Raw genomic sequence first — 13,905 nt, forward strand, 5'->3', positions numbered from 1 at the left:
TCTTTTCTTATAAAATAAAATTGAATTTAATGGTTCATTATATAGTTTCATAAATACTATACGATTTCTAATTAAATCACTTTTTCAAAAAGGATAGTTAAAAAATTAATCAAAGCCATATGACACTTGATAGTGCAATTAACGACATCTGTCCAGACGTCGTTTATATTGACAATTTCTTTAATAATCTTTTTATTAGGAATATTTAACTGATTGTAATTAGAAAGATAAATGAATGAGTTAGTTTTACTAAAAATCGAGATGGAATTAAACAAAACAAGGAGACTTGTATTTATAGGTATAGGTCTTGACGCTTTAACATTTTTCTACTATAGAGTTGACTACTACTTGACAATCCAAGCTATTATAAACAATGGCTCTTTAAGGGAAGGATTTAAAGCGACACACGTTATAGTTTTCATTTATACAATCCCTTATTGTGTATTAATCAGCTTCAAATGATTCTAATTAGACCCGGGTAAAAGCCTTTAAAAATGATTAAAAGTGAGAAGGATAAATGCTGGAAGAAACACTTTGTAAAAAGAGGAGAATATAATAAAAATGCAAGGAATAATAATTTACGGGCGATCTGGGTTCCAGGAAGGAAGGGGAGTTTAAGGGTAAAAAACGGTTTATCTCGATTTCCGAGAAAACTACAATTCCTATGTAGAAAGTTGTATGTAATAAAATAATCTACAACATTCATACTTACATTTTTTTCAAATAACTTCAAAATTGATATGACAACTTCAATAAATCAACTTTTGGTTTTCATATTTTTATCTGTTACAAAAAACATTATTTTTTCACACATTTTGGTGAAAACTTCTTTTTTCATGTCCCAAATACACTATATTTTATTTTGATTTTCTGTCAATATTCTACCGCCAAAATATCAGCTTTTTTTAAAAAGTCGATGATTTTTTTGTTCTTTGAAATTTCCACTTTTTGGTGGTGTAAAAAAGATTACCTACACTGTGGTAAATTTTTTTCGAAACAAACAAAGAAAACTCGAACCAGAATTTTTTTTTATTTTTTTAAATATTATGTATTATATATATATATATATATATATATATATATATATATAAATATATATAAATTTAAAGATATTTTTGAAAAATTTCACACTCTAATTACTTATGGTTATCAATGTAACATGGAATCACATGTTTTTCGTACAATCAGAGTGAAAAGTTTCAATAAATAACTAAAAATTGTTTAAATGATAAAAAAAATTTTCGGATACTTTTTTTCGATTTATCTTTTGTCTTTTCTGAGAAAATTCACCATGGTAATAGTAATATTTTAATACACCATCCGAAAGCAGATATTTTGACGTCCAAAAATCTCACCGACTTTTTGAAAAAAACTGATATTTTGATGGGAGAATTTTCTATTGAAAATTATGGTGTTTTTTCAATATTGATTCAAATTAAGGTTGGAAAATAAATTTTTCAAATCAAATAAATTACACTGTATTTGGGACATTTTTTACCTATAAAATCTCACCCCATTCCTTTTCCTCACCTGAGATTGCCTGTAAATTATTTTTCCTTTCATTTTTGTTATATTCTCATCCTTTTTTCCATAGGATTCATCTACTATTATTTTTTTTGTTTCAAAAAATTATCAACCCTGGTTAAATGTATTCAGTTAGAGTTTGAAATATAAATTTTGGAATTTTGTTATAGTCAATATTATGCTGGTATTTGCATTGTTGTCACATCTTTCGTTTTTATTGGAATATAATAAATCTATGATTACATCTCAGGAATGTTTTATAATGTCGATTAGTTATAAAAGCAGCTTACATAAGATAAAGGGGACAATTTCAAATAAATATTAGAAAAAATACTACTTTAAATTTTATTTATAGAAAAACGAAAGATCTGATAACTACGTAAAGCCGTTTTCGAGATAACTGAGATGTTTTATACTTTAAATTTACTCTGTATATTGAAATATTTTATTGTATATTATTGTCAAAAGTGATGATAACCTTATACAACTACTCCAATTTCCTACTACAATCAAATATACACTTTTTCCTAATTCTCATCAAATTATGATTTTTGCAATATTACTTATTTATAAATTTCTTCAGATTCTTATTTCTCAGACCTTTTTATATATATTTACTGTTAAATTGTCTTGATTATAGATCTTTTTGCTATAAAAAAGACAAGAAATCAAGACGATCTAGCAACAAATTAGTTATTTATTATACATGGGTAAAAAGTATAAGCTCGAGGTTGATGATGGAGTTAAAAATCGAGATAAAACTTAAGATTTTGTTCTGTAACGGAAAAAACTACGATGCTACACCGCATTAGTATTTTTTCATATAATTTACAACGCATTTAATGATTTATTTTTTGTCACTCACTGCAATGCTATACTCGAACGTTTTGTTAAGCCGGTAATACACGTTGCGCACAAAGTTTGCGCCAAATTCACCTTCCAACGTTGGCTGAATATTGGACAAAGGCTGGACGCAGCGCTGCAGACAAGTGTGAAAACATATATAATGTGTGCGAGTTGTCAATATTTGCAAAAAAGTGATGAACAACATTCAACAGATATTAATTCTTCCTAAATAAAATGGATGATACTGGCTATTTTGGTTTTTCATACAAAACACGTAGCATTCACGCGCAAGAGGACAAGAAGTATGCGTAGTTGTACCGTTGTTGGGTACTCTTTTGACCCGACTTTCCATTGCCAACGTTGGTATCCAAACATTCGTCGAAAGACATGTGCACTACGACTACACGATGCGTCCGATTATACAAGCGTCCAGCGTTAGAAACATTGGATGCATCGGCCAGTACCACACGAGGTAGGTAAGTTTTAGGTGAGGTTTCAAACTTCGTTCAATGTTCAGCCAATGTTAAAAGGTAAATGTTGGCGCAAACTTTGAACGCATCGTGTAGTTGCAGCACTGCATGTAGACTTCCTTCTAATGTTCAGCCGTACATTGGAACGAGAATATTGGCGCAAACATTGGACGCATCGTGTAGTACCTACCGGCTTTATAGTGATTTATGTCAGATCTGATTCGGCGCAATAGACTTAAAGCGATCCAATGCATTATATTTTCATAAAACTATTTCACACACCACCAATAGTTTTCTGACAGTTTGCGTATATTTTACAACTAAATTGTAAATTATGTGCGATTATAAAACAAAAACTAACTCTGAAAGCAACACACTACGAACTCGACTTTTCCTTATTTTTTTTTAAAACATTTTTTGTTTTGTTTGAAGTTTGAAGAAGTTCGAGTATTAGTGGACATACTGTTTATTTTTTATAGTTAGCTTATTTTATTTTAGTTTTTTCTGTATAATTTCATGGGGTAAGCGCAAATTAAAATCTTGCGAAAAAATAGAGATTGAGCGATCTACACTAATTAGAAACATGTTTGGATCAATCTGAACTACACAGTTTTAAAACTGGTGGATTCATGATTGAACAAATTGTATAGCTTCTACCCAAGTGATATGCAAATGAGTGGTCACACAGAGTACCCAATATTATATCATCAACAAGGTTGAAAAACATATATTAAAAGTAGTCATATATTAGTTAATAATTCAACTTTTCGTTTTGAATCGTGATAAGAACGACTGAACCAATAATGGCTGAAAACTGAATAGTTTATTAATTTTAATAAACTTACGATTAAGTATGGAAAAAAATATTTAAAAAATTGTTTAAAAAACCTGTGTTTGATGTGAAAATTCCATACTGGCATATTATTTATCTACAACTATCAGGGAAAAACACCTAATATCTAAATTTTTGCCAACATGATAATTATAATTAATTTGTTATATTACTATGGTTATTTGAAGGATTTTCTTTAGCTGACATTTTTATATGTAGTACTTCCTGTGGTAGTTGTACTTGTTTTTTATTATCTTTGTCAATTACTTTAATAATTTTTCATCCTCGTTGTTATTCGGCAACTGAGTTGATTTAAACCCTTGGACGATGTAAAAGTTTGAGCGATGGTCTTTGATTTGGGGTTTTGGGAACGCTTGTAACTTGAAATGATTTTTCAGATGGAAGTTATGGTAAATATTGAGGGTATTCGTAGACTCGAGTAGAAAGCTCACAATGAAGATGACTTGTATTTATTGTTTAAGTTAGTTTAGGCAGGGCATTTACGAAATTACGTGACAAAATTAATAGTAGAAAAAAAAACAACGCTATCATGCTTTAGTGGTTATGAGCATAAAATTCAACATTTTTTGTCTATGCGTTATTTTTTTAAACAATAAAAACACCAAAAAATCGGTTTTTAACGTTTTGCGCTGAACCTATGCAAAACTCGTCCTTGTTACTATGTGCAATATTGTAGAGAATTGAAAAATCCTCAAAATAAGCTTTCATAAATTAAATTTCGATAATTTGTTGCTTAGATAATTATAAATATAGAGGTTTCTCATTTACTGAAAACCGAGATCTCAATGTACTTAATCAATGGTCTAAAGATGGGCCCTGTGGCCCCAATAGCTTTTGCAAAATGGCAATTAAACCATAGGAGGCCCATTCTTGCTGACCGGTCCCCTATCATTATTTGGAAAGTCGCGTTGGAAAGAAGAGTTGAACTAAAAATCCCTCATCTCAGTTTTTTGAATTTTTTTTGACCTCAAAAAAGTGTTCAAAAAAGGGGTGAAAAAATAAATAATTTGTTGTTTTTAATATATTTTATAGAAATATCGTAATACCAATGTCATATTCGGAAAGCTGGCAGTTTAATTTGGGGCGAAGTTAAACAAATTATAAACAATTTAAAAAGTTAAAAATTTTCTCCTTCCGGATAAATTATCTAAGCAACCAATTATCGAAATTTAATTTATAAAAGCTTATTTTGAAGATTGTTCAATTCTCTACAATATTGCCTATAGTAACAAGGACGAGTCCTGCATATGTTCAGCGTAAAACACAAAAAACAAAATTTGTACCGATTTTATGGTGTTTTTATTGTTTAAAAAAATAACGCATAGACAAAAAATGTTGAATTTTATGCACATAACTTTTATTTAACCACTAGAACACGATGGCGTTGTTTTTTTCTACTATTAATTTTGTCACCAAAAGCTTTTTTTTTTCGTAAGTGCCCTGGCCTAGTTACACATGTTTGCAGAAGAGAAGTATGCAATTTGATTTTGTGATACCAGATTTTCTATTGTGCTTGTAGCTATATCCAAATTATCAGAATAAAAACACAAAACATTTATAATTTTTGTCAATGTGATAATAATGATAGTTATTTAGATAGTTATTGTCAATATTATCGACAAGATTAAGAAATGTAATTACTTGACAATTGATTCGGTGACAATTGTAAGATGAATATACTTTTATTAAGTTGTATATATTTCCATTGAAACAGTTATGACACAAAAAGTGATAATTTTTTCAACAAAAAGGGAATATCAAAAATTTTTTCCGCCACAGAAAAAATAATTCATTATTCACACATAGAATAAATATATATATTGTAGAAGCCATCCAAAGTTGCGTTTACATTACAAGTTGGTATCTATATATGGCTGAATTTCTATTCAAAGATGTAAATACTAGCGATACTACTGAAGGGTGTTTACCTTTGGTTTTTGAAGACGATAACTTCTTTATCGAAACGCGCGTCAGTGAAATTGTGAGTGTTGGTAATAGTTATTATGAATAGTACCAACACTTCCAGAAAATCCAAATTAATGGAAATACTCGGATTTGAGAGGATTAAGGATAATAATGATAGAAACAGATAATTACTTAATATTTTTTGAGAGAAGTAAAATTTTTGGATAGCTCAGTAATAACTTTACCACTATTATTGTAGAATTCTTGATTGCGTGTATTCTATTGATAAAATATAATTAATGAAAAAGTAAAAAAGTCGTCGCTCCCTCGGCGCGAGAGACTGTAGCAAAGTTTCAATGATTATTATTCCATTATTTCTTGACAATTTTCAAAATAAGTAGTTTATGAAATGAAAAATTTGAGCTCATTTGGCCAATGAGATCGCATTTTGGTTAATTGAATTAATTTTCTCATCTACAGATATACAGAAATTAAAATCAAGTCCGAGATCGTTACATGCTTTCTATTACGAGATATCACTGCTACTTACGGTCGGACGTACGGCGCATTTTTTTGTAAATAATGCTTCAAAACACAAAAGGAAAAACTCCACTTCGAATTAAAAGAAAATTATGGAAATATCGATGAATATTTACTTTACGTTTTATTGTATACTTCATTTTTTTTCTGTTTACTCTCATAGTTCAACGCTGTGAATGTTCACAATAACTACGTAAACGCAATTTTATTTGGCTTTTACTTAAGTTGAAAGTTTTATTAAAACATCAAGGAAACTTGTTGAGATATATACATAAAATTAAAATTTGCTTTTCTCAAAATAGCACCAATATAGTTTTCCTATTGTCTATTCATATCGTCAAGCTTAAGTTTTTTCATATATCAACATTTGATATCTTTAGATTGATAACTTCTGAACGCATCTGCCAGAAAAACTTGTAAAGACTCAAACAAATCCGTTACAATTTGAAAGCCTAAATAAAAAACCTCGCAATTTCAGACCGCCATTTTGTTTAAGACTAAGCACACTCCATGTTGATTTATATGAACTGTATTTCTTCAATTATTTTTTAGAAATTCGATATCTGACCACTACTTTAAACCCTTATTTGAAAAAATAGGTCAAGTCTTCACTAATTCTTTTGTGTCTACTGTAAAATTTAGTATTATGGAGTTACGAGGTTTGCTACTTAAGCTGACGATATGCCAATTCCCAAGCATATTTATAATTATCAACCATATTAAGAGCTACCTCTACTATTGCATTTTTTTTCTGAAATCTCTGCTGGATAGTTCAATATGGCTTATTTTCATCTATATTGCCACGAAAGTTTAAAAAAAAGAATGGCATCCATATTAATACGAATCATCTGCAATTCAGTTTTATTTGAGTCCACAAGTTTGAGTATCCATCGTGGATTGAATTTCGAAATTCCATTTATCAAGATTTTAAACTTTGACTTAAACAGTCCAAAACATACACTTTTTACGATCAGTTTTTTAAATATTTCTCTTTTCATATAGTTTCAGTTAAAATTAACTTAATATTATTCATGAAAATTCCTCATATTATTTTCTTACAACTTCGCCTTTTTAATCAGAATATAAACTAAAAAATACATTCGTTTTATCAAACATATATTTCCCCACTCGGAAGTTTCTCACCATTAATACCAGCAACGATTTCAATCGGAGCCCTTACATAAACATTTTTAACTAAATTTTTCTTGTTCGATGTGTCTTCCTCTTCTTTAACTTCTTTAAGACTACTTGACTGTCTAGAATAGTTGCGACTGTTTTTCAGGAAACTCTCCGAAGTCTGCTGAGAAGAAGTATGAGTGGAAGAACTGGTACTTTTTCTGGTGATTTCCGGCTTCTTCAGATACCTCTGCCTGAACTTTTTAGCGCCACATAATTTGAAGAATCCACCACGGAATTTAGAACTCATTATGTTATAGAGAATCGGATTAACGGCTGAGTTAATGTGAAACATAATTCGAGAGAAATAAAGGATGTTGTAGTATCTTTCGAATCCTAGTTCAATGATAGATCCTGCAGGAGCTATGATAATCCAAAGTGTAAGCGCACGGAAAGGTAATAGGCAAATGAAAAAAGCTAGAACCACTGTACCCAGCATTAAAATGACTTGTTTTCTATATTTTATTACGTTCTGTGCTGGTACAGTATTATTTCTCGATGCTATCATAACTAGAGGTTGAGCCATTAAGGAACTAGCTATAAGAGCGTAAACGCAAATTAGTATACCCAATGGGAAAATGAAAAATACTACAACCGATCCTATGAAAAATATACAAGGAAATAGATCTTCAACTAAACTGAAGCAGACAAATACTAAGGAACCATCGATGTACTTTTCTGTGCTGTACTGGGTTATTGCCAAAATTGGACTGCAAAAATAAAAATATATTAGAATATTGCAGATAAATTTATTACAACTATCACCCAAGAAATTTAACAATGCCTTTATTAGTCCGAAGAATTGACACATAAAGATGATGATTATTGAGAGGTTATACGGCTTTTAATAAAAATGTTTATATTAGTTGTAATAACGGTCTTCCATGCAGGTCTGGAAACGACGGTAGTAGGCTGGGTTGATTCCACGGGCGTTAAAGTACCTCATTCTGTGACCGCCGGAACGGCGTTGTAATCAAGAGAGGATGTCAAATTTTGTTAACCTAATAATGTAATAAATTGTTATATACAGGGTGCTGCAGGACTTGACGCAAAAAATTCGGTGAGTAGATGACTTGAAAATAATGCTGTACCATGAAAGAAATTTTCTCATACGACCCCTCGTTTCTGAGTTGTAGGCCTTTGTAGTTGGAAAATCAGAACTTATATTCAAGTATATTTTATAAATTATATATTTGACCATTATGAATGATTAATGATTAGTTATGTCCTATAATAAATAATAAAATAATTCTACACTATTATATACCCAATGGTTTTCAATTCACAACTTTTACAGTACAATCTATAGATAGAAAAAATAAATTTTCTAATCGATTTTTTAACAAACTCGATAATATTTATGGTTTAGAAGATATATAGATTTTTAGATCGTTGTACATGCCAAAGAAAGCGTTCGTCATAAAGAGACATTCTGAAGAAAATCATAAGAAATTGTAGTTATTTATTGAAAATAGGTATTATAACAAAATTAAAAATTTTTCGGAGAACTAATGAATAAGTAAATAAACATTTGTACCACATAATATTACTGACGTAAGGCAAAACTTGAAACAGATTAATAATTAATTTTGATCAAGTTAAATAACCTACTAAATGGTTTCCAAAATACCCATATCGAGATTTAAAAGAACAGAACTACTGGAATCTGATTTCGAATAAATTTAATGAGTTCTAGTAGATTTCTCTCAAATAAACTACTAGAATGGACTCCTCCAAAATTATTTCCCTCCTTGTTATGTGATAATTCCTCCAAACATTCGCCTAGGTATGTGGAGCATGCACGATGGAGCCCCTATCCAATTCCTAAATGATGTAAAAATCATCTTAATAACATTTTGCCTAATAGGTGGATTGATTGGGGAGGTCTATTTGCATGGCCACCACTTTCCCCTGATAAAAGAATGCAACATTCTTAGGAACAAGATCACAGAGGAAGGTGAATGAAGTGTTTGATACCACGCGTGCAACCTCTGAGAGAAAGGAACTATGGTATAGTTGGGTGATCTCAATTTATATCGGGATATGGGTATTTTGCGTGCTATTTGCACACGATGTGGTGAAGATTTCAAAAGAACAGATCCACTGGAATCTGGTTTCGAATAAATTCAAGGAGTTCTAGTAGATTTCTCTCGAATAATCTACTAGAATTGACAGCAATACTTTTTCTCAAAAATGATTTCCCTCCCTTGTTATGTGATAATTCCTCAAAACATTCACATAGGCATGTGGTGCATGCAGGATGGAGCCCCTACCAACTTCCGAAATGATGTAAAAAATCATCTTAATAACTTTTTTCCTAATAGGGCCGGGGAGTTACATTTGCATGGCCACCACGTTCCCTTGAATTAAATACAATGGATTTATTTTTTTAACGATATCTTAAAAGCTTGGTATATGCTGCACCGATACACAAGAAACGAAATTATCGATAGAATAAACTTCCTTAGTGACGCTATAAGAACATTTATTATTGTTTTTTTTTGATAAATTGTAGACTAACCAACTAAATTTCTCTACATTTCAATTTTTTGTAACACGATGTTCGAGAGTATGCAGTTCAATTTGAAATGTTTGATTGTGTTTTCATATTTGCTATAAGTATTTTCAATAAATAATTACAATTTATTATGATTTTCTTCAGAATGTCTCTTTATAGCGAACGGTTTTCTTGGTATGTACAACGATCTAAAAATCTACATACCTCCCAAACCCCCAATTTGATCGAGTTAAGCAAAGAGTACCTTTTTGTTAACAAATCGATCGAATAATTTATTTTTGCTATCTTTAGATTATACAGGTAAAAGTTACTGATTGGTAACCATAGGGCATGTGCCACCCCCGGCTTTCTGATCATAGTGTAGAATTATTTATTCCATCAAACTGACAACATGAACATACGTAATCATCCATTTAAAATTCATAATGTTCGAATGTAAAATTTAGAAAATATACTTGAATATAAGTTCTGATTTTGAAGGCATATAACTCAGAAACGTGGGTCGTATGAGAAATTTTTTTTTCACAGCATTATTTTCACGACATCTACTCATTCCTAAATTTTTTGCATCAAGTCCCAGAACACCCTGTATAGAAGTAGTTGATACGTAACGTAATTATATATAAGTAGTTAAATAAGTACAAATAATAATAGTTGTGAAAATTCTGTCAACATTTTCATATCTGCCCTACTTCACGGGTTTATGTAACCGTGGCACTACAGTGAGTGACTTTTAGTTTAACCCAAACTACGATATAAAATATTTGTTTTTAATTAAAAATACTACTGAGCCCTTGGAGAGTTTTTGATTAATTATTTGAGAATATAAATTACGATTTTATAAGCGTTATTACAAGAAAAATAAATGCTAAATCAGTCTAGGGATATTCATTTAACATCGATATATCAAATTTATTCGATGTTTTTCGTTCGATCCATCGGATTGATTCTATGTTTTGTCAAATATTTATTGTATTCCATATATCGATATATTTATAGAAATATCGAAAATATGCTATTTTTTTGTCTCATCTATTATACAACTAAATCATTTCAACACTACTGGAAGACTTAAATTTTAAATACGATTTATTTAGATAGTGACATCTGTGAGTGATCAGCTTAATTACTTAATTTATCCTGACAAATCGATCGACCATTTCCACTCATTATTTTTGCATCGTCTTCTACTGTATGGCGGTAACGCATTAAATCATTGTTTTGATTTTTTAACAAAGACTAGTTTATGTCAGACTTTTACCTGCTACTAAAATTAATGACTCTCAAATAACTGATTTGACGCATAATTTCATTGCTAGCTCGAAATTAAAAAGGTATGTAATGTAATACTTCTATTATGTTTACGAACCTAACCTCTACTCGTTTGTGACAGTGTTTTATATTTAAGATATAACACAATGAATTATAATATAATACATTTGTTGTAATATTCGTTTCTTCTATAATATAAATAAAAGAAATTTACACAGGTTCTTCTATACTTTTATTATATTAGAAGTAAAACTACACAAAATGACTTGAATCTGAAAGTAACCATTTTATTCTTGACATAATAATCATCCTTGCCAACTTAATTGCTGGGTTACGTTCAGTAATTTTTTACAACAACATTTAATAATAAATTTAAATGTTTTTCTTTTTTTACTCTTATAAATTTATTAAATCATTTCTTTAGTTTATTTTGACTTGTACTCAAATTAACTCAATAGTGATGTGACTCTACAGACACAAAATTAAACTATAGAAATAAATAAACATTGATTGATTTGTTTGTTTCTTAGTTAATTACACCAAAGAAAAGTCATGTATGGAAATTTTTTACGAAAATTGAGAGCAATGAGAACCTTGTAAAGTGCAAAATTTGCCAAAAAATATTAAATCTTGTAGCAATACATCAAACTTGTTTAGCCACGTAAAAAATATTCATAAGGCTGCCTTTTTAGATATGTATCAATAAAATTCGCAAGTGCTGAGCAATGTAAACTTACTAAATATACATAGTAAAACAATCTCAAAAACAAGAAGGGATAATCATTACAAGGTAGTATGCAAAAGCTGGAAATTATCCCAATCAGATGATGCAATTTCTGATGAATTATCAATCCACTTGCGTAGTCCAGTAGTAGAAAGGCTCAATGAGTTTCCTTTAGAGATTTGGCAAGATCCAAGAATTCAAGTTCCTAAGCTTTATAAGATTGCCTTCAAATATTTAACTATAGTCGGAACTTCTGTTCCATCCGAACGATTATTTTCAAAGGCTGCTCAAATAGTTAATCAGCAAAGAAATAGAATGAAAGGTAAGATTGAGCAAACTGTTATTTTTGCGAAGTTTCTCTAAAGAGCATTGATCTTAATTAAAAAGGTAAAGTTAGTTTTGGAGATACCTAGATTAAGGCTAGTATTAAATATGTTTTTATTTTCTTTTACTGTTTTGAAGTTTTGTATGTAATAAAATATTTTTATTAATTTGTTGTTTTAATTTCACTTACAAATGTAGGTATAAATCATCTCAGTCATCCTACCACTGTCTTAGTATCAAATTTCTATTTAAGAAACACTCTTAGAAAATCACTATCTTTACACTACTATTTCAGCTATGATACAAATTCAAGGACCACCAAACTTTGCTTTTCTCTTGGAAGAGGTAATATTAAACTTTAGTGGAAAGTATTCGATAGTAAAAAAATATCGATGTTTTCCAGCGATATATTGAAAAAAATCGATGCTTCAATCCGATATTTTATATCGAATACAAATATCGATATATTTTTTAAGTGGACACCCCTAAATCAGCCGAGTTTGGGTTAAACATGGCGGCCACTCTCATGTGTCCATACTGTCTCTATCAAGCAGCCGTAGACAGCAGCGCCACGCAATGGTTATTTCAATATATAGAAATTAGGTTTGGTTTCCAGACCTGTATGTAAGACCGTGGTTGTAATTAATATATATATGAGATTATGATTAGTATTTTGTTGTTGTAATTATCAAAAATTTTCGCAAGTCTTAGATCGTAGATTCTTTGTACTGCTTCTTGTAAATATATAATTATGATTATTCTACATTTTAATTAGTTTGTTAATTGTTAGGTGATAGTTGTTACAATCGCAGAAACATGATAAAATAATGTGAAGTTAATTTTTTTTCAATTAAATTTCATTCGAATTATCAATAATAAATAGACCAAGAAATAGAAACTACATAAGTTACAAAAAAATTTAAGGAGATAGTAGTAACAGTTTTAAAAGAAAAGTAAGAAACAAAGACTTAACGTATTAGTAAATTGGTTCATATAAGTTATTTAACACGAATTGTGTACTATGTTTCTCAATTTCATTGTATGCTTTGTGTAAATAAATTCATTTCCTCTTCGAACAATACTAAAAATAATAAATAATACCAACTTTTTCCATATTTTTATATCCTATATGTATTGGTGGGTGGAAGCTATGAGAATAAAGAAGTATTTAAAAAGATTGGTACAGGTACAAAAAAGAGCGGCACCAAGTCTCAGCGTATCGGATGGTCATGAAACCAGCCATAATAATGATTGTGGGAGTTATTCCGGTAGAACTTCTTGTTTTGGAAAAGAAGGTAATATACCTTAGAAAAGCAGAGGTATTCGGAGTGAACGAAGCGATTGATAGAGAAGAACCATACCAAAGTTGGGCTATCTCATACAATTTATATCCGGATATGGATATTTTGCATTCAATGTGGTGAAGATGCTAAAACAGAACCATTGGAATCTGGTTTTCATTGAAGGAGTTTTGCGTAATAAAAAGGCTGACCTAGATGGGACAGCGAGAGAAAGGAAAGAGCGAGTTCGAAGAGTCAAATAGGGATCCAAAGCTGAAGTAAATTGATAAACAGTTCTAGGCTGGTCGGAAAAAGAAGCGGAGGTTTTAGTTGATAGGAGAAGTGATGAACATTCGAGCACTCAGTGCGTGAATGCATCTCCTCCGCCGAAAAGGAAATGTATTTGTACTTCATTTTTGTTTTCACTTCTTTCAATATATCATCCATTTTTTTTATAAATAACGCCGGACTTG

The 13,905-nt window shown here is 30.2% G+C and overlaps 1 protein-coding gene across 1 annotated transcript in view; it reads right to left on the reverse strand.

Moving 5' to 3' along the window:
• Nucleotides 1–6,724: 6,724 nt before the first annotated feature.
• LOC130900800 (growth hormone secretagogue receptor type 1-like) overlaps nucleotides 6,725–13,905 on the reverse strand; it is a 158,634-nt gene continuing 151,453 nt past the window's right edge. Inside the window, exon 4 of the mRNA XM_057811677.1 lies at nucleotides 6,725–8,024. Within this exon, the coding sequence (XP_057667660.1) occupies nucleotides 7,247–8,024 (778 nt within the window). The 3' untranslated portion in view covers nucleotides 6,725–7,246. The remainder of the gene's footprint in view (nucleotides 8,025–13,905) is intronic.

The sequence above is a fragment of the Diorhabda carinulata genome, chromosome X (assembly GCF_026250575.1).
Source record: "Diorhabda carinulata isolate Delta chromosome X, icDioCari1.1, whole genome shotgun sequence".
Taxonomy (NCBI): domain Eukaryota; kingdom Metazoa; phylum Arthropoda; class Insecta; order Coleoptera; family Chrysomelidae; genus Diorhabda; species Diorhabda carinulata.